General features: G+C 45.8%; 1 protein-coding gene across 8 annotated transcripts in view; it reads left to right on the top strand.

The window, feature by feature from the left end:
* The window catches only part of ACACA (acetyl-CoA carboxylase alpha), a 179,953-nt gene that overhangs the window by 135,254 nt on the left and 23,860 nt on the right, over positions 1 to 20,839 (top strand). For all 8 annotated transcript variants that reach the window (XM_072978512.2, XM_020786841.3, XM_020786845.3 and 5 more), the window contains 5 exons: positions 11,361 to 11,504; positions 11,933 to 12,053; positions 16,756 to 16,852; positions 18,846 to 18,942; positions 19,112 to 19,247. In XM_072978512.2, the coding sequence (XP_072834613.2) occupies positions 11,361 to 11,504; positions 11,933 to 12,053; positions 16,756 to 16,852; positions 18,846 to 18,942; positions 19,112 to 19,247 (595 nt within the window). The remainder of the gene's footprint in view (positions 1 to 11,360; positions 11,505 to 11,932; positions 12,054 to 16,755; positions 16,853 to 18,845; positions 18,943 to 19,111; positions 19,248 to 20,839) is intronic.

Genomic DNA, 20,839 nt, shown 5'->3' on the forward strand with positions numbered 1-20,839 from the left:
TGGATAAACTCTGTCTGCAAGCACCTGGAGTCTCTTCAGCACAACACAGGCAAGCAGCTTCCCTACAATGCTAAGAAGAGAGATGCCATAGTAGTTATTGCATTTGCCCCATCTCCTTTGTTCTTATACAATGTGACGATGTCTGCATCCTTCATATCCTGTGGTATTCCACCTTCCCTCCAGCAAAGACAGAAGATTTCATACAGCTCAGTGGTGATGATCTCTTTACAGCACTTCAGCAGGGATGTTATCCTTCCCAAGTGCCTTGCCAGAGGCGAGGGAATCCAAGGCAACTTTTATTTCTGCTAAAGTTGGTTCGCTGTCCAACTCTTCCAAGACAGGCAGGCACTCAATGTTATTCAGTGCTTCTTTGTTTACTACATTCTCTCTGGAATATAGCTCAGAGTAGTGCTGCACCCAGCGTTCCATCTGCTATGTTCGGTCCTGGATGATCAAGCCTGTAGCAGACTTCAAGGGAGCAGATTTCTTCTGTATTGGACCTAAAGCCTGCTTGATCCCATCATACATTCCCTTGATGTTACCTGTGTCCACGGCTATCTGTATCTGAGAGCAGAGCTGAAGCCAATAATCGTTGGAACATCTCCTGGCAGCCTGTTGGACTTTGCTACGAGCAAGTCAAAGAGCCTGCAAGTTATACTCACTAGGACAGGCTTTGTATGCTGCTAGAGCTCTTCTTCATGGATTGCTGCCTTGTCGTGGCGAAGGGGCTTGAGTAACTCAGAGAAACTATGGGCTATGCCGTGCAGGGACACCCAAGACGGACAGGACATAGTGGAGAGTTCCGACTAAATGCAATCCACCTGGAGTAGGAAATGGCAAGCCACTCCAGTATCTTTGCCAAGAACGCCCCATGATCAGAAACAAAAGGCTAAAAGATATGACGCTGGAAGATGGGCCCCTCAGGTCGGAAGGCGTCCAACATGCTACTGAGGAAGAGCGGAGGACAAGTACAAGTAGCTCCAGAGCTAATGAAGTGGTTGGGCCAAAGCCGAAAGGACGCTCAGCTGTGGACGTGCCTGGAAGTGAAAGGAAAATCCAATGCTGCAAAGAAAAATACTGCATAGGAACCTGGAATGTAAGATCTATGAACATTGGGAAGCTGGAGGTGGTCAAACAGGAGATGGCAAGAATAAACATCGACATCCTGGGCATCAGTGAACTAAAATGGACAGGAATGGGCGAATTCAGCTCAGATGATTATCATATCTACTATTGTGGGCAAGAATCCCGTAGAAGGAATGGAGTAGCCCTCATAGTCAACAAAAGAGTGGGAAAAGCTGTAATGGGATACAATCTCAAAAATGATAGAATGATGTCAATACGAATCCAAGGCAGACCATTCAACATCACAATAATCCAAGTTTATGCACCAACCAGCATTGCTGAGGAGACTGAAATTGAACAATTTTATGAAGATTTACAACACCTTCTAGAACTGACACCAAAGAAAGATGTTCTTCTCATTCTAGGGGACTGGAATGCTAAAGTAGGGAGCCAAGAGATAAAAGGAACAACAGGGAAGTTTGGCCTTGGAGTTCAGAACGAAGCAGGACAAAGGCTAATAGAGTTTTGTCAAGAGAATAAGCTGGTCATCACAAACACTCTTTTCCAACAACACAAGAGGCGACTCTATACATGGAAATCACCAGATGGGCAATATCGAAATCAGATTGATTATATTCTCTGCAGCCAAAGATGGAGAAGCTCTATACAGTCAGCAAAAACAAGACCTGGAGCTGACTGCGGTTCTGATCATCAGCTTCTCATAGCAAAATTCAAGCTTAGACTGAAGAGATTAGGAAAAACCACTGGGCCACTCAGGTATAATCTAAACCAAATCCCTTATGAATACACAGTGGAAGTAAAGAACAGATTTAAGGAACTAGATTTGGTGGACAGAGTGCCTGAAGAACTTTGGATAGAGGCTCGTAACATTGTCCAGGAGGCAGCAACGAAAACCATCCCAAAGAAAAGGAAATGCAAGAAAGCAAAGTGGCTGTCCAACGAGGCCTTAGAAATAGCAGAGAGGAGAAGGGAAGCAAAATGCAAGGGAGATAGGGAAAGTTACAGAAACTTGAATTCAGACTTCCAAAGAATAGCAAGGAGAGACAAGAGGGCCTTCTTAAATGAACAATGCAAAGAAATAGAGGAAGATAACAGAAAAGGAAAGACCAGAGATCTGTTCAGGAAAATTGGACATATTAGAGGAACATTTTGCGCAAAGATGAACATGATAAAAGACAAAAATGGGAGGGACCTAACAGAAGCAGAAGACGTCAAGAAGAGGTGGCAAGAATACACAGAGGAATTATATCAGAAAGATTTGGATATCCCGGACAACCCAGACAATGTAGTTGCTGACCTTGAGCCAGACATCCTGGAGAGTGAAGTCAAGTGGGCCTTAGAAAGCCTGGCTAACAACAAGGCCAGTGGAGGTGATGACATTCCAGTTGAACTATTTAAAATCTTGAAAGATGATGCTGTTAAGGTGCTACATTCAATATGCCAGCAAGTTTGGAAAACTCAACAGTGGCCAGAGGATTGGAAAAGATCAGTCTACATCCCAATCCCAAAGAAAGGCAGTGCCAAAGAATGCTCCAACTACCGTACAATTGCACTCATTTCGCACGCTAGCAAGGTTATGCTCAAAATCCTGCAAGGTAGGCTTCAGCAGTATGTGGACCGAGAACTCCCAGAAGTACAAGCTGGATTCCGAAGAGGCAGAGGAACTCGAGACCAAATTGCTAACTTGCGCTGGATTATGGAGAAAGCCAGAGAGTTCCAGAAAAATATCTACTTCTGCTTCATTGACTATGCGAAAGCCTTTGACTGTGTGGACCACAGCAAACTATGGCAAGTTCTTAAAGAAATGGGAGTGCCTGACCACTTTATCTGTCTCCTGAGAAACCTATATGTGGGACAGGAAGCAACAGTTAGAACTGGTCATGGAACAACTGAGTGGTTCAAAATTGGGAAAGGAGTCCGGCAAGGCTGTATATTGTCCCCCAGCTTATTTAACTTATATGCAGAATACATCATGCGGAAGGCTGGACTGGAAGAAACCCAAGCCGGAATTAAGATTGCCGGAAGAAATATCAACAACCTCCGATATGCAGATGATACCACTCTGATGGCAGAAAGTGAGGAGGAATTAAAGAACCTTGTAATGAGAGTGAAAGAGGAGAGTGCAAAAAACGGTCTGAAACTCAACATCAAAAAAACTAAGATCATGGCCACTGGTCCCATCACCTCCTGGGAAATAGAAGGGGAAGATATGGAGGCAGTGTCAAATTTTATCTTCCTGGGCTCCATGATCACTGCAGATGGAGACAGCAGCCCTGAAATTAAAAGGCGCCTTCTTCTTGGGAGGAAAGCGATGACAAATCTTGACAGCATCTTGAAAAGCAGAGACATCACCTTGCCAACAAAAGTCCGAATAGTCAAAGCTATGGTTTTTCCTGTCGTGATGTATGGAAGTGAGAGCTGGACCATAAAGAAAGCAGACCGCCGAAGAATTGATGCCTTTGAATTGTGGTGCTGGAGGAGGCTCTTGAGAATCCCCTGGACTGCAAGGAGAACAAACCTATCAGTTCTAAAGGAAATCAACCCTGAATGCTCACTTGAAGGACAGATCCTGAAGCTGAGGCTCCAGTACTTTGGCCATCTCATGAGAAGAAAAGAGTCCTTGGAAAAAACCTTGATGTTAGGAAGGTGTGATGGCAAGAGGAGAAGGGGACGACCGAGGATGAGATGGCTGGACAGTGTCTGCGAAGCAACCAACATGAACCTGACACAACTCCGGGAGGCAGTAGAAGACAGGAGGGCCTGGCATGCTCTGGTCCATGGGGTCACGAAGAGTCGGACACGACTAAACGACTAAACACACACACACACAGAGCTCTCCTCTTATCCTCGATGGCTGGCATCAACTCCTCTGAATGGGCTTCGAACCAGTCAAAGAGCCTGCAAGTTATACTCACTAGGACACGCTTTGTATGCTGCTAGAGCTCTCCTCTTATCCTCGATGGCTGGCATCAACTCCTCTGAATGGGCTTCGAACCAGTCTGACATCTTTTTGGTCTTCTTGCCAAATGTGGACAAGGCGGTGTTATAAACAGTGTTCTTGAAATGTTCCCATCATTCAGGTGCATTTGCATCAGCCAGGCCTGGAAAGGTTTCCTCAAGCGCTTGGGCAAATTCCTTCACTTTTCTTTGATCGCGAGTCTTGCTGATGTCAGTACGTGGTCTTCTTTCCTTTTTCATGTGATACAATCTCTTTGCTCGCAGTTTTACTCTGCTACACACCAGGGAGTGATCAGTATTGCAATCAGCACTCTGGTAACGGCGTGTGATCGTAATACTAGCACTTACTGCAGTGATTTTTAAAACACACACACGTGTGTGTGTGTGTGTGTGTGTGTGTGTGTGTGTGTGTGTGTATGTATATTTTAAAAAATCACTGCAGTAAATGCTTGAATAAAATGAGCCTTTTCTAATCTGTAAAATATAAACAAGCCCGAAAGTATGCCAGCATGGTTAATGAGCAGAATCTAGGAAGCTTTACAAGGCAAGAAAGCTTCCTTTAAAAGAGAAGTCCTGCGTGAGTGAGAAAAATATAAAGAAACATTAAATTGGGTAAAACAGTGTTAAGTTCACATGCCAGGATAAGAAAAGATTGCAGTTTTACAATGTTTAAGACATCAAAATGAACCAGAAAAATATCTGTAGATACAGCAGGAAAACAAAACTAAAAAGGGACTATTACATAGCAAAAATTATAACAACCACTGAAAACAAAGCGATTGCAGAAATATTTTACTGATTTTTTTGTACAAGTTTTGGGAAGATGCCAAATCTGAACTGCTTTTTGGCAGTGTGCAGATGCATTGAAAGCATTAAGTCAAATCACAGTAACAAGAGTGAAACCTATAGAGCGGATCACCAAATTGTTAAAAAAAAAAAGGGCACACCACAAGATTGTTCTGAAGGTAACTAGATTGTTTGTTTACTTGTTTGTTTTGCAAAGGGGTTAGAACATGCGTGGTTGTGTCGAGGAAGCTGCAGGTCATTTAGCCTGACTTTTGCCCTTACTGAAACTGGTGGAATACGTGATCAAAGTTTGAATGTGTTCGCGAAGGCTTTCACGAATTCATTCAATTGAAGTTTGAATGTACTAGAAGAACAGGTTTAGCCCAACTGAAATCAGCACGGCTTGAGCAAGCAGAGGTTACTTCATCCAGACTGCTGGGATTCCTTCAGAATTTTAGCACACTTGAGGCCTGTGGGTTGTGATCTGGCTTGTTTCCAATGGAGGTGAATTCATCACAGTTAATTAAGTTAATTAAGATTAATTAATCACAGTTCTTGAGTACACTTGACGTATCACAATCAAAGAACACAGGTCTTCATAGGAACCTCTACCTTCTCCCTCTCGCAATCTCCTGTTTCTCTTGTGAGAGCAAAGCCAAACTTTTAACAGGCATCTGACGAGAAGGGCATTGACCGCAGAAAACAAGGCTTTGTGGGCAGAGTGGTCTGGGAGGTCAACAGAGTTACTTAGATCATCATCAACTTAGCACTGCAGAGCTGGAAGGGACCCTATAGGTCATTGAGTCCAGCCCTTGTCAAGGAGGCTCCATGGGGAATGCTAGTAGTGACAATGTAGACATGGGTTCAAACCTCATCTATCTATTGGCGCTTCAAAACTGTGCCTCCTCTGGCAGCCGCCCTTCAGAGACAGCACCTGGAGGAGGCAGGGCTTTGAAGCACGAAATGCTTCTTCCGCTGATAAAGGAACTGGCACAAACCGCTGAACCAGCATTTGTGCCAATCTCTAGAGGCTCTGCAAGCTCTCTGCTGTTTACTGCTGAAGGCAGGACACACTGGATGGTGGGAGAGCAGCCTGTGCCCCTCCAGAAAGGGTTCTGCCTAAGCCACCATAGCCAGTGAGTTAGATGAGCATTTGGAGGGCCGATAGGATGCTTACCCCAAGCTTGATCCAGGCTCCAATAGTACTTTGATCCTGTTGAGCTGTTCTCATCCCTGTTGCAAAGAAGCACACCCTTCCAGAAGTGCAGTTGTTCCCTTGTTTCTAGGCACAAGGGGCTTTTTTAAACAGCCAGGAACTGCCTTTATTTTCCAGGTGTCATCATCCCACTATCTAATAACTTTTAATGGGCAAGGCAGAAGTGCTGATCAATGAAGCTGAAATCTGTTTGAAGCTGTTTTGAGGCTCAGCTGTAGATAATTGGACTGGATCTTTAACTCTTTCTTTCTGTTGACATCGATTCCTCATTTAAGGGGATTTGTGTGTGTGTGTGTGTGTTCCCCCCCTTTCTTTCTTTCTTTTGAGGTGTAGGGAGCAGGCAAGTACATTGAACTGGACAAAGGTGGGGACAGGAGCCAGAAAAGGAGGTAGTGTGTGCCTATGACCTGGCATGAACCTCACAGCCAGATGGAGCACTGGGGCAAAAACTGCCTCTTTGTGCCACTTACCCTTGAGTATGCTTTGTTAAGCCTTTAGCAGACCATAGGACTTGTGAGTAGAGCTGGCCCTTCCATTAGACACAACGAGGTAGCTACCTTAGGCAGAAGATCTGCGGTGTCATGAAAAGGCAATGCATCTTTAGTGGTTATTGTTCATTGTCTTTCTATTTCCAGGAAGGCAAACAGGTATGTAGAAAATCTGGACGTCCTGGGCGTCGTTCACACTTTTGCTGATTGGAAGGGGCAAAATTGGAAAGAGATATAAGACAAGCAAGCTCAGAATAGGGCAGAGTTGAGGACTTCCAGCTGAGGGCCAGGCAGGCATTTCTTTCGGGTGAGGTGGGGTTAGGGTGGCAGTGAATTAGAAGAAGTTGGTTTTGTCTCCTGTGCACAGCTGGAAACCAGTAAGTTAAGAAACGCTGTTGGTGCTAGTCATCTGTGGCAATGCGCTCAGACTGAGAACTGTGATGATACTATACGGTGAAAAAGTATCTGTGGTTCCCCATTATAATGGGTTTCAGCACCCTGACCCTATTCCCAACTTCTATAAGTGTATACAGTAGTGCCCCGGTTTACAAACACCTCGGTTAATGTAATTTTCAGTTTACGAATGGAAATCCATTGAAAATAATGCCTCGGTTTATGGGTTTTTATTTTTACAGTACGAAGCAAGTTTCCCCAGGATGTATTGTGCCTGGAGGTTTATAGCGCCACCCCCCATTCCTATGGCAAACCGCGTTTCGGTTTACGATTTTTTCGCATTACATAACGTCCCGGAGAATGCATTAAATTCGTAAACCGAGGTACGCCTGTATGTCCTTCCTTTCTCCCTTTTTTTGTGCTGTGCCAGTCTATTTAAAAACTAAAAGTTGAGTGCATTACTCAGGTAAGTAAATTAAACACACTGACTTGATGCATTACAACTTATTTATGGCATTTATAGTTTCGTGGACAGTCTGAAGAACAGTCTGCATATAACATTTTTTGGAAGGCAGCATAGTCCCTTACCTCCGTTCAGTAATCTGAAAACACATGATACAAAAGGAAAGAGGGTTGCGGAGGGAAAAGGAAAATAAGAAAACACAGACACACAGGTTCTTAACCTTATAATATTCTGAAGTGGGTGCTGAAGGAGAGTTAGGGGAGAGGAAAAGCCCTCTGGACCTGGCTTCTCAGGACTGCTGAGAGCCACTAGGATTTCCTTCCTTCTTCCTCAGCCTGGAGGAATATGGACTGTCCTTGCATAACTCAAGGTGTGGGGTTCAGAGGTTGAAACCTCTGCTTTTTGTTTCATCCCTGCCCCAGGTTCAGTGGAGGTCCATTCGGTGGCCCATTGCCTCTCAGTCTAAAACACTGGTTCTTAACCTTGGGTTACTCAGGAGTTTTGGACTGCAACTCCCAGAAGCCTTCACCACCAGCTGTCCTGACTGGGGTTTCTGGGAGTTGCAGTTCAAAAGCATCCGAGTAACAAAGGTTAAGAACCACTGGTCTAAAACTCTAGTCTTACCATCATAGGGCTATGAAGAGGAAGTATGAAAAATAGTGTAGGATGTTCAAAGCAGAGGTTAGTCATATGTTGCGATTAGCATTGAACTGAAAAGTAATCCATCAACGTAATGAAAATTACCAATTGATTGATTATATTAATTAGTAAATCAAACTGTTAATCATTAAATTAAAAATAAATGGAATTACTAACAATGGTCAAATTGTGAAACATGAAACTTCAGGGGAACGGTTAACGTCGTCATCATTTAATGATTCCAACAACAGTTTTTAAAATCATTCCTAAGAAGCTTAACAAATTGGGGGTAACAATTTGATTTTTAGTAGATTGTTTCTGAGCTCTGGTTCAGAGTGACATACCAATGCAAATTAGGTTGTCGTTGGCAGACTTCTGCCTCTGCTCCAAGATGAAGTCTAATCATTGGCCAAGATTCTCCTACAAAGCTTTTTGAACGGTGTTACGTGATCATGCAGGATGATGGTGATGCAGGACAGAGTGGCACTCAAAATTATGGAATTGACACTCTACGGAAGAAAAACATTTGATCACACTTTTAGCTGCTGATCCTTAGCTGCCAGGCCAAGATGGTCTTTCTGCTTAGAAGAATTTTGCGATGTTCTCATTATATGTTTATTCTTTTTTTAAATGAAAGTTTTGTGTAATTAATTAAAATAATTAACCAGCTATAGATACAGAGCCTTTCCTTTTAAAGAGCCCTAGTCACTTGCAGAAAAGCTTAAAACAACACACATTCTCTCTCTTTCTCTCACACATATAAACACCTAATTTATATCTCTTACCTAGTGGCATTGGGGGGGGGGGAGGACAGTATGGAACAGGGGAAAAACAGAGCTAAATCTACCAACAAATTCCAGGGCTGCTGGAGGCAAACCGAAGCGGCTGCCACCACCACTTATCTGGAGACAGTGTGGACGGCTCAGGTTTACTGCCCCTGACAAGCAATGAAAGTGGTCTAATATATACCATCTACGCTTGCCCTTTAAATCCTGTTTTAGAGATAAAGATAAATAGGCAGCCCCTTTCTCTCTCTTCTCTGCCCCCCAAGCACATCATTTTGCTGGGAGCGAAAGCAGGGCCCATTTTTGCAAGCGTCAGGGTAAATGAAATGGCCGCCTGACGCCGAGCCGGGTGCCGTATTTACTCATCGCTGGGTTTTGACAGCAAGAGGCAGCGTGGATGCAAAGCAGCATTTGAGAGCCAGCTGGCGGATACGGGCTCACCTGATTCAGCTCGGAGATGCCCGATAGGAGGTCCACACGTGGCACACGCAGAGAGCTGTCAGGGGCCTTTCAGGTTAATTCCCCTCTCCTTTCTCTCAGGAAATGCAGGGGGATTGGCAAGACAAAGGCCTGTGGACAGTGTGCAAGGGGTCCCTGGGCTTTTGCGGGCCGCCACCCACCCTCACCTTCCAGGCCTGGGGGGAACGCCACTGACAGGAGACAAAGGCACCATCATCATCATCATCATTTGCATTTTGGCGGTCCCAGCTCTCGCTGCTAGAGGGGCCGAACTAGTCCATGAGGAAAAAGGGCGTAAGGGCATTTAAGCAAGTGGCATCTCTTGGTGTGTGTTTTGTGTTTTGTGTTGAGGGGCAGGGGTCCGTGTGTTGTTTTCTTTTTGCTTGGGTTTGGGCGTTGTGGTTTTTTTCCCCCCTTCTTCTTCTTCTTCTTCTTCTTCTTCTTCTTCTTCCCCCCTGCAAGATCTAAATGAAACAGGTACATAATGTCCTCTCTGCCTGTTGAAAAGACTCAAGCCATAAAAATAACAAATGGCGTGTATTTGCTCGAATGTCAAAGTTATGAGTTTATTTTGTAATGATGTGCTCCTGCCTTCATGAGGTAAACTGGCCGTGGCAGAGGTGTTATTAGTAATATGGACCCAGCGGAGCAGAAAGCCGAGTGACCGAGAGATCAGTGTATCAGTCAGGGAGAGGGCAAATAGGAAGAGACAGCGGGGGAATGAGAAGCGAGCCGGGCGGCGTTTGGGCTGAGATTAGCAAGAAGGGGAGCCGCGCGCAAGAGAATTGAGAGGCCGGTGGTCAGAGGCTCCTTCTTATGAACTCCTTCGGAAGAAACACCGGGGGGTTTTTTGTACCTGCTCGCCTGGCATGAAATTCGCCTCCCCTCTTTTTTCTTCTTCTTTGCCGGGACAAGGTCACGGGGAGCCGTGTTCTTTTCAAAACCTCTTTTTGCTTTGCAAGCGTGTTTCTGTAGAGCGTCTATTCTTTCCGCGGGCCATGGTGTAGATTCTGCAATTCTGCAACGGGGCTTGGCAAAACGCAGAATTTGCCACCCCGACAGCATTTTGGCTTGTGTTGCATTCACTCTGATTCTGTTTGTTTGTTTGTTTCTGCCAGTTTAGCCCCGAGGGGAAGTAAAGTTGGACTGGAGTATGTGCCAGGCCATGTGGCCTGCCTAAACCGTTTGCTTCTATCCCATGACTTAAAATAATAATAATAATAATAATAATAATAATAATAATAATAATAATAATAATAATAATAATAATAATAATAATAATAATAATAATAACAACAATAACAACAATAACAACAATAACAATAACAATAACAATAACAATAACAATAATAATAATGTAAAGTAAATGAAGACATGGAAATGTAGACATAAAAACTCAGTTTCTAGGTGCCGGTAAAGGAAATCTTTAACAAAGATAGATTAAAAACTTGGCATAACAACAACTCAGATTCTGCACTCATTAAATTTTTCTGACCTTTTGTACATCATTTATGTCTGTGTGTGTTTGCTCTGGATCATTCCCCCTCATGTGCTTTTTCCAATTCTGAATTCAGGGCCCAGAGATGGATAATTAATGGCAAATGTTTGAGAACATTAACAAAGAAGGGTTGCTTTTGTGAAGAACCGCTAATTCTTGGAAGGCTACCTTTTATTTAGGGACCGCCTGCTTCTGTGTGAAACTCACTCCTTTGTTCATGGAAGCAATCCTTCATGGGGAATCAGTAAGCGGTGTAGTGGGTTCAAGTGTTGGATGAGAACTGGTAAAGCCCAAATCCTAATCCCTCCATTGAGTCGTGCAGCTTTTCTTGGGCCAGTAACATATAAGCTGCCTCACAGAGTTGTTGTGAATCCCAACCTTTCTCGTAGTTTGTCAGCCTAAGACCCAAATTCAACTTATTTAGGAGAGCAGAGGTGGGGTGCGGGGAGAGGGAGTTCGCTGCTGGGAAAAGATACTGCTAAAACATTTAAAATAACTAAATACTGTTAGGTGCTTATAAAGAGTGAGTTGAAATCATCTTTAACTGTAAAGAGGTATTGTTTTTTCCTTTCATTCCCTCTACTCACAGGTGCTCGGAAGAGAGGTGTATACCTCTAATAACCAGCTGGGTGGGATCCAGATCATGCACAACAACGGGGTCACCCACAGCACCGTGTGTGATGACTTTGAAGGTGTCTACACTGTCCTCTTGTGGCTGTCCTACATGCCGAAGGTACTTCTCTCCCCCCCCCCCCCCCCCGCTTTGTGTTTCTGATGTCCAGTGTAATGTTTGGCAGTCTGAATCTCTGCCTTGGTGAGGGAGAGGAGAGGGGCATGTTTACATTTCAGGATTTATGGGAGTTGTAGTCCAAGAACACTAGGGGGAGACCCAAGGTTGGGAACCACTAAAGCCTCTTTCACTGGGTCCTTTTTTTCTAGCTCAGTACTTATCGGCGTTTGGCCCTCCAGGTAATTTTGGACTTCAGTTCCTAAGTCATTGGCTGTGCTGGCTGGGGAATTCTGGAATGTCCCCTCCAAACATCTGGAAGGCCAGATGTTGAGAGCCTTTGGCCTAGCAGGCCTTGGTAAAATGTGTGAGGGTTTGAAAAGCCACAGGGTAGCCATATTCCTCCTTGTTTGCTTCCCCGCTGTGCTTTCCAGAGCATTTCCAGCCCAGTTCCAGTGCTCACTGTGAAGGACCCGATAGAGAGGATGATTGACTACGTTCCCACCAAGACACCCTACGACCCTCGCTGGATGTTAGCTGGACGGCCACACCCAAGTACGTATCTTTTGAACCCCAGGAAAGAGCTTGGGATATCATGGAAGGGGGCCTGCTTGCTGTGCACGAGAAGAGGCGACAATAACACAGCCGCCTATAGGTTCCCTTGTACTGCCAACAGATTTTAGTCTTGGCTGTTCTGCGTGGCTTCTAATCCCCTTACCTAGTTTTCTGCTTAATGTTTTTGAAAAAAGGAGCTAGGCTGCCTTCAGGATCCCCTTTTTTCTTCTTCTTCTTCTTCCATCCGAGATACGTTGTCCTTGTTTAGTCCACTTGTAAAGGAGCCAAGCTTTTGCAAGAGCAATTGCTTTCCATCTAGAAATTGGGGTGACGTTGCAGAGCGTCTTTTAACTAGGTGTTCTGGGGCAGCTTCCTTATATGGAAGTTCTCTTTGCTCCCACTCTTGAGGGTCGCCCTGTAACCTGTGCACCGATCCGACCCACGTCCCCAGGCCCCTCATCTGCGTCTGGAGCCCACATTGGCCACGACCAAGATCTTTCCTCTCCCTTCTGGAAGTGAAGAAAATGCTCCACCCTGTAGACTGCCAGGGCCCAGCGACACGGCAGGAGATGCGGATATCCTTCCGCACTATAAAGAAATGCATAGTTGAAGTAGCAACTACAGCAGTCGTAGCTTTGGTGGCACCTGCTGCAGTTTGGAAGTGGCAGGGGGACTTCTGATGTAGCCCCCGGCCCAAAAGAAGTTACCCCCTTCTGTTATGCTCAAATAGAGAATAAACTTTTCAAGGGCTTATCCTTCTCTGGCCTAAAGGACAGCAGCCCAGACGCAAAAGGGAAGTTGCCAGCAAGATTTGGGGGAGCCCTAAGATGTGCAGAAGTAGAAATAGTCTTGGCAGGGAAATAATAATGATACTTTAAAAAAAAAAGAAGAATGAAGTTTTTGCATGTTCCATGGCCTCGGGATGTCTTGTGGAGGGGAGGACCTGATAAATGATGGTTAGGGGTGAAACACAGTGTCTTGAAGAAGGGCGTGGGTGGTTGGAGGTCCACGCTGCAAGATTTTGTTCTAGGTCTCTTGCCTGTAGCAATAACTGACAGCGGCAACAAATAATTACATGATGAGATATAAAAGAAATAATTCACATTCCAGCGACTAGGTGTAGGCTTGATAAGTATATTATTGGCTTAATCCTCCCAACAACTCTGTAAGATCGTCTTCTCATTCCTCTCTGATCAGCCACTGGATTTTGACTTTGAATTGGATTCAGTCTCCCCTGGGTTCTTCCAAAGTAGTCCTGGCCCTTCAGCCAATGAATTCTTCTCCTTCCTGCATTTCTTTTTCCATTTCTTTTCCTTTGAAATATCAGCTGTAAAAATCTGTACTTTTCTATTCCTTGTTACCTAACCACAGCATCCTAGATTTCTGCATTTTATTATTACATTCGATTATCTCCTCTCTCTTTTTGCCTTAGTACTCCTTTGTTGATCACCCTCTTGATCCAAAAAGATTTGCAGCATTCTGCAATAAATCTGCATTTCAAATGCTACAAGCTTTTTAAGAGCATCCTGTGTTAAAATCTACAACTCCAAGCCATACAGTTGAATGGAGAATACATGTGACACCAAACAAAGAGCAGTCTCAATGCCAGTTTTAAGTTTTTTCTGCATATTACAATTGTCATCTTATGGGATGTATTGTCCCCATGTTAAACGTAGGAAATGGAAGAGAACAGCTCTCCCAAGGAAACGTGATGTTTACAGTAGTGGGCAGAACTTGAACCAGGGACTTCATGAGTAGTATTGCCTTTCAGTTATGCCGATTGACCTATGGCTCAAGTGAGACCATGGGGGGGGGAGTGGAGTAAGCACAGACTTTCAGGTGACTTTTCGGGGGTGACGTTCCTTGCTTCTGGCCCCCCTCCCCATCCTCTCGGGGGCCATTCATCTGGCTTGTCTCCATCGGGTATGTTCCAAATTGAGTGACTTTGGTTTCTAATTTAGTGGGAGCGTTAAGGAGGAAAGCAGATGATTCTCCACGATAAGTTAAAGGAGAGATCTCCTAGGTGAAAAGTTAAAGCCGTTTATTAGGAAAGATAGTGCAGCGATATTCTTCAAACTGACGCTCTACGCAAGGCCCGGAATCGAAACGATCAGCTCTGGACTTGGTGATGAGGAGATAATTTTGAAATGGATAGTCACATTTTACAGCAGGGGGCCACAGAAGCCGGGAACATTAGAACATAGTAATTTCAAGTTTGGGCTTGATAAAACACTTTCCATCCCATCGGAGTCAGCAAAGGTTGCCGTGCTTAGATCTCCACTTTTAATTGCTTTTGCAACTTGGCTTTGCAGAGGCAGGAGGGCAGGTTCGGAATCTGTAGTGCTGCAAAAAGCAGCTGAGCACAGAGAGGTGGTGGAGGACGCCAGCCCAAAACCTCTGCAGACAGTCTCTGCGGGGCGTAACCCTGTAAAAAGCACCGTTCTCCTTGCGAAGGGTAACGGTAGGTTTTCCAGTAGCGTTGTAAGACTGATTCCTGCTAAGAGATCACACCTCATCTACAACATCATAATTTCCCTTGTTTCTTCGTTTGTGTCCAACTGTAGTTTTTGTGTGTCTGAATCTCATGCAAGCATTGCATATTAACCATTGCAGCCGTCCTCTGTTATGGCCAAGATCCGCCTCCCCCCCCCCCCGCCTTGGAGTTATCTGGTCCATATTGCGATTCTTCATAGCTCATTTGGGATGTTCATCTAAGCTAGCCTGTTACTTTTAAAAATAGTTACCATTATAGTTCCTAGCCCCTTAATTAGCTGCTGTTAACTTTTTAAAAATGATGATTTTATACTGCCCATCTGGTGGTATAAAAGGCCACTCTGGGCCGTTTACAAAAGACAACCAAACCTCGTAAGACATAACTTACCGCATAAGAAAAGCATCCAGATAGTTCAGTTCTTTCTTGATCCTTGCCTTCTTGTCACTCATATGAGATTCCTGCCTCTACAGAATCTCCTTTTTAAACCACTTTTGAAAACTCTGAATACTGCAAGCCTGTGGTAGGAAACACGGCATCCTCCCACCCTCCTTGTCTCCTTGAAACCCAGACTCAAAGCACAGGAGGGCGCATGAATCATTTTGTATTCCTTGACAATGGGATGACAGAGTGAGGCCACATCTCCATAACTGGAAAAGTCACTCAAAACTGTCCTGTTTTGTTGCAAAAGGAGTAACCCTATTCCTCATTAAGTTTTAATATAGTTGTACTTTTGTTATTGGAAGAGTTTTATGACAAATAACAAACCTTCAAGCTTTGTTGTTCTCCGTGGGCCTGAGTAGGCTTAACTGCCTTCCTGAGCGGCCTTCAAAACAGCGCTTGATATCGGGTATATGTGTGTTACTGACTAATTCGTTTTTAGCATCATTTTTATGTCACTCTTAAGCTTAAAATAAAGAGCTGTCAGCGTGGTATATAAATATCAATGATAAGTCTAAAATATATAACACAAAAGGAAAGAAAGAAGGGAGGGAGGGAGAAGAAGAAAAGCAGTCCAGGCTTATTTATAAGTTCTTAGTCCAGCCTTTCTTTCTTTTTTATTTTAAAGTTTCCTGCAAGACCCAGAATGATGATGGGTCAGGGCACTGTGGGAACTTCAAAGAACGACCACAACCAAATAATGTGTTGGGTACCTATTGTGGGCATTAGGACGCTGGCTGTCTTGGCATTAAGCTGGGCCCTGCCCGCCCTGGGCTTTTGCATCTCCCCTCATCCACAGCCCGAGATGCCAGGGACCCAAACTAGGTTCTTCTGTGCCCTTGTTCTGAGATTAAGACGTCAGCTCCTCGTTGCAAATTCTCTAGACCTCTTCATTGCCAAAAATCGGCACGCGATGATGGCAGTGGTAGGAAAACCCCAGCAAGCTACTTTTCAAAAAACGCTTTAGTGATCTTTTGATAAACATTTGCAACATCTTGAAACGAACAAGAGAGAGAGAGAGAAAAAAAAAACCTTCTCTGTTGAGTTATCTATTTAAAGGCAGGCAGATTGCTTCTGTTCTCCATGTCCTGTCGCTTAACAATAAATGGTGCCTTAGTGCTGATAAATGGCCCTCTTTATGCAGGCGCGCAAATTAAAGAGACAGTCATGGCTGAGTTTGGCAGGCAGTTCTGTAGTCATAATACGGACCCCCTCCTGCAATTTGACTGAAGCTGAGCCTCCCCTCTGATTGCAGTGGATGGGCTGGCCCTCCATCTCTAGGTAGTGGTGATGAGGTTAACGACGGCTCTGTAGAGGCTGCAGCTATGACAGAGTCCCTCTGTCAAGAGCATGCCTGAACATGTATCGAGCCCAGGGAATTTCAGTTGACCGGCTCCGATCCTGCTTTGGTTGCTCTCTCTGAGGATACATGAGTCGGACTGAATCCTTTGCCTAGTGTTGTCTCTCTCCTGTTTGACATTTTTCAAAACCCTTTAGGCTTGCTCACAGTGTATACAGGCTGTAGCGATCTCGTCAGAAAAGAAAAACAGAATGAGGAGGGAGGAGGAAAACAGCTCCTTCCACCAGCAAATGGGTGGGGCCAATGTTGTCTCCTCCCACTTGCCATTATGGGCGTGGAGAGGCCAGAGTGCCTTTTCCTTCACTTCTGTAGTCTAAGAGTAATGGATTTGCATCCCTCCATTCAAGACCTATAGGAAGACCGTAAGAGACTGTACATTTCTCCTGACATTCCCCTTTCCTTCTTTGTAGCTCAGAAGGGCCAGTGGCTAAGTGGTTTCTTTGACCATGGCTCCTTTCTGGAGATCATGCAGCCCTGGGCTCAGACAGTCGTCGTTGGCAGAGCCAGGTAAGTCCTTCTAATGACATGAGGATAACGATCGAGGAAATATTTAGCATTTGTGGGGCGCATTGAGAGTATTCTACAGTGTTCAGAATGCTGAAGCCGTGGTGCTTTCTTATCACGCATATTTACGGTAGGCCAGCCTTAACTTTCCCCATATTATAGATCCGGTTCAGTTTTCCCTCTAGCCATGTGATGGGTGTGTAGTAGAGAGGAGATTAAAACCAGTGTCTAACTCTGAATTCATAGACAGTACTGTAGTCAATACAAGTAGGCAGTATTGTCAATACAACATTGTGTTTCTGCATCTTTTTAAAGAAAAGTAGAGGTTTCATCGTGTCCCCTCAGATCTATTCTCATGGGGACTGTGCATAATACAACAGCTTTAATCGCAGCCTGTGGGGAGTGATATGTAAGGGAATGTGGAGCTGAATCTGGTGATTTTTGGCCCTTTTCTGATCTCCTGGGGCTGTCCCAGAGCAAGGCATATGCCTGCCTAATTACCTGGCAAGGAAATAAAGCAGTTTTCCCATATAGAGAGAGAGGCCTTGCATGTAGGGCGGAATTCCACTGGGTGGCTCGAAGGAAAGGCTTCCCTGAAACCAGCCAGACAGGAAAAGCTGTCTAGGCATTTTAGGATTTTTTACTTCTTCTCTTGTCTCCCTGATCCACCTTTTCTATGGAACTAAATCCTTATTCAGTGACATTACCCTAAAAAAAGGGGTCAAGGTGGTTCCGAGGAAGCGTGCTCCTCCCGTCCCCCAGCCCTGGAGAGAATTCAAGGCTGCTGCTCCTTGGCCTCTGACCCCAATATTCCTTCGGGTCCTGCAGAGGAGAGAGAAGGGAGGGTCTGAGAACCCGCTTCCGTAAAGAGCAGAAAAATGCTGGGGATGGATTTATTCTTGTTTTGCTTTTAGTCCACCAACAGGACAGATTGAGTCAACCACCATGGCTCTGCAGAAAAAGAAATTCTGCTTGTGTGTGTGCCTGTGTATGCACACGCGCACACGCACACACACCCTCTCTCTTCTGGGATTGCGACTCTTAAGTGCCGCAAAAACTCATCTTTTTGTATGTATGCTTGGAATATATGTGCCGTTGGCTGTAAATTGTGTGTGCGTTGTTGTTTTTTTACTGTGCCTTGGCAGTTTGTCAGAGGGGGGGCGTACAATAAAACAAGATGTAGCATCTTCACGGACTGTCCCTGACAAAAATGTATCTACAAACAGAAAATTTATACAAACAGGAAACAGAAGTTGCTGGTTGAGTCGGCTCCTTCCCCCTCCCTCCCTTCCACTACTTCGAAGTCCAATAAATAACTATAATACATGGAATAAAGATGGTCTTTTTTTCTTTTTTGTATCAGCTCACATGAACTCTAATGCAGAAGATATAAGTTGCCACTTTTAAGATGGAGACGGAGTTATACCTTCCCCAGCTGAGTCCTTAGTTATTGGGAGCAGCAGTATTTACAAAGCCCATGGTGCACATTAATGAGGTGCCTGGCTATCCCTGCGGGTTGCGGTGTTGTGCTTTCGAAAGCTCAGAGAGCAGTGTTGTGGTGTTGTCTTTTAAGATGCTTCCTCCTCCTCCTCCTCCTCCTCCTCCTTTTAAAGAAGCTATTGCCTACATTTGTCAGTAGTGATGAATGATTTCTGTTATATATAAAGCCATTATTTTGAGTAAAAGGGCATGTGGTGGAGGAAATCAGGTATGTAGTCCCTGCGAGGGCACCGCAGAGACAAGCTTCCACTCTCTGCGTGAGTCGTTGTAGACAAAAGGCCTCCTTGGACAGATATCAAACTTCCCCCTTTAGAGAGGGTCGGCAGGGATACGGGGCAAAGGGCCTACTTCGCCAACCCTAGGCTGCGGGTGGACACGGACTGGCACACGCTCCCCACCCCTGCCCAAAAGCCGGGCAAAGGCCAGGGCCAGCCCACGGAGAGGTGGCTGGAGGTCTCGTCAGAGGCCTTGAAAGTGCTCTCTTCGCTCTTCTCAGGCTTGGCGGGATCCCGGTGGGCGTGGTTGCCGTGGAAACCAGGACCGTGGAGCTGACCATTCCCGCCGACCCTGCAAACCTGGACTCGGAGGCCAAGGTAGGGCTGGTTCCTCAAAGGGCTGGCGGCTGGGGGTCAAGGTCAGAAAGGGGCCGGCGGGCTGACAGCTTCGGCCCCTTGGCCTCCAGTCTGGGAGTCAGTGGCATGCTCACCTGTGACTGTTTTCTGCAAATCCCCTCTTTTCCCCTCTTCTCCCCATCATCAACAGATCATCCAGCAGGCTGGCCAGGTCTGGTTCCCCGACTCGGCCTTCAAGACAGCTCAAGCGATCAAAGATTTCAACCGGGAAGGGCTCCCTCTGATGGTCTTTGCAAACTGGAGAGGGTTCTCTGGAGGAATGAAAGGTGAATACGCGTGTTGTTGTTGTTCTTGTTGTTGTTGTTGTTCATGGGGAGGTGGTCAGCCAAAGTGAAAGGAGGTGCTGTGATGGTCGGCAGAAGGCAGGGTGACTTCAGCAGCACAGGCAAGGCTGGAAATAAAGGTTACAAACCAAGATGTTGCCATCGTGCAGCTCAGGTACCGAGACGGCAGGACTTCATTTAGTGGTAGCGTGGAGGCCACACACACACCCCCCCCCGTGTATTCCCCTGCTTATTAGGAAGGCTCTGGTCCCCCATGGCTCCTGAGCGCCCCCTGTTGCTTTAAGATTGCTTGGCATGGGACCAGAGGTTGGGAGCCGGGAATCCTGCAGACCTTTGGATTCTGCTGCGCATCCTGTGTAGCATTTGCTCCCTGCCTAAACGTCTCCATATGCGTGTGTGCATTGTCTGATTTTGATCCTTAGAACAAAGAGGGCAAATTAAGCCCTGGCTTCCCAGCCCGCCTGCTCCCCCCATTTCCTCCACCCCCCGCCCCAAAATGGTATAATGCCACTCCTGGAAGTCTGGAGGAGGTGCAGTTCACTTGTTGAAAATGTTTGTTGTTGCGTTTTGTTCAGTCAGAAGTGACTTATAGGGACCCTAACAGGGCTTTCAAGGTAAGTGAGACATTTAAGGAGTGGTTTCACCACTTCCACTCCCCCAGGGAGTTTCTGTGGTTGAGTGGGGATTCGAACCCTGTTCTCCAGAGTCCTAGTGTGTCACTCTACTAGACCACACTGGGAATCACTGAAAATGTAGCAGCCCCTAAAATGCACACACACTGTTGAGCACCATGAAATACCTTTTTCCCCCCAAAACGACTTCCTCTTTCATTCTGTTGAGTTTGGGGCATTTTTGACGGTTCAGGTAGCCCCCCCCCAAGATCTCTTGAGCATAAAACCCTGCCACAACCCTGCCCTGCTTTTGAACAACTATGCAACGTCCTTATCTCCCATGTTTCAGATGAAGAAATGGCCCTGAGGCGGGAGGGATTCTGTGGGGCCCACCCACGCAGGGCCAGACCTACGTTTAGGGAAAGAGAGGTGCATCCTCAGGCAGCACATTCTGGGAGGCGGCTCCTGGCTATCGGAAGAGAGATCTGAATGCCGGGCTTTTTGCGGCGTGCCCCCTGCCTTGGCCTGCTGCCTCCAGATCTGGCCGAGGGTAGTGTCCCGTCGTCAGCATTGAAGAAAAGGTTTCCGACAGCCGAATTAATTTTTCTGCATGGGATGAGACAAGGAAGCTAGCAGGGGAACATCGGAAGCTGCCTTATGTTGGGCCACCCCATTAGTTCTTGACTGGCAGCAGCTCTCCTATTTCAAGAAAGATACCAGGGAACTTTCCATGGGCCAAGCAGATGCTCTGCCATAGGCCCTCCTTTCCCTCCAGCAACCAAATATTTTGGGTGGGCCCTAGCTAAGTGAGTTAGTGGCAGAGGAAGGATCCAGGCCGAGGACTTCCCGAGTCATCTCCCCGTCCACCACTCTCTGTCTGTGCGATCCGGCTTGTACTTTGTATCGGCATCTTCAGTGAAAGAACATGGACAGGCGTCGGACAAAGCCACCCCTGTTCTTGCT

Source organism: Pogona vitticeps, chromosome 7 (assembly GCF_051106095.1).
Source record: "Pogona vitticeps strain Pit_001003342236 chromosome 7, PviZW2.1, whole genome shotgun sequence".
In the NCBI taxonomy this organism is placed as follows: domain Eukaryota; kingdom Metazoa; phylum Chordata; class Lepidosauria; order Squamata; family Agamidae; genus Pogona; species Pogona vitticeps.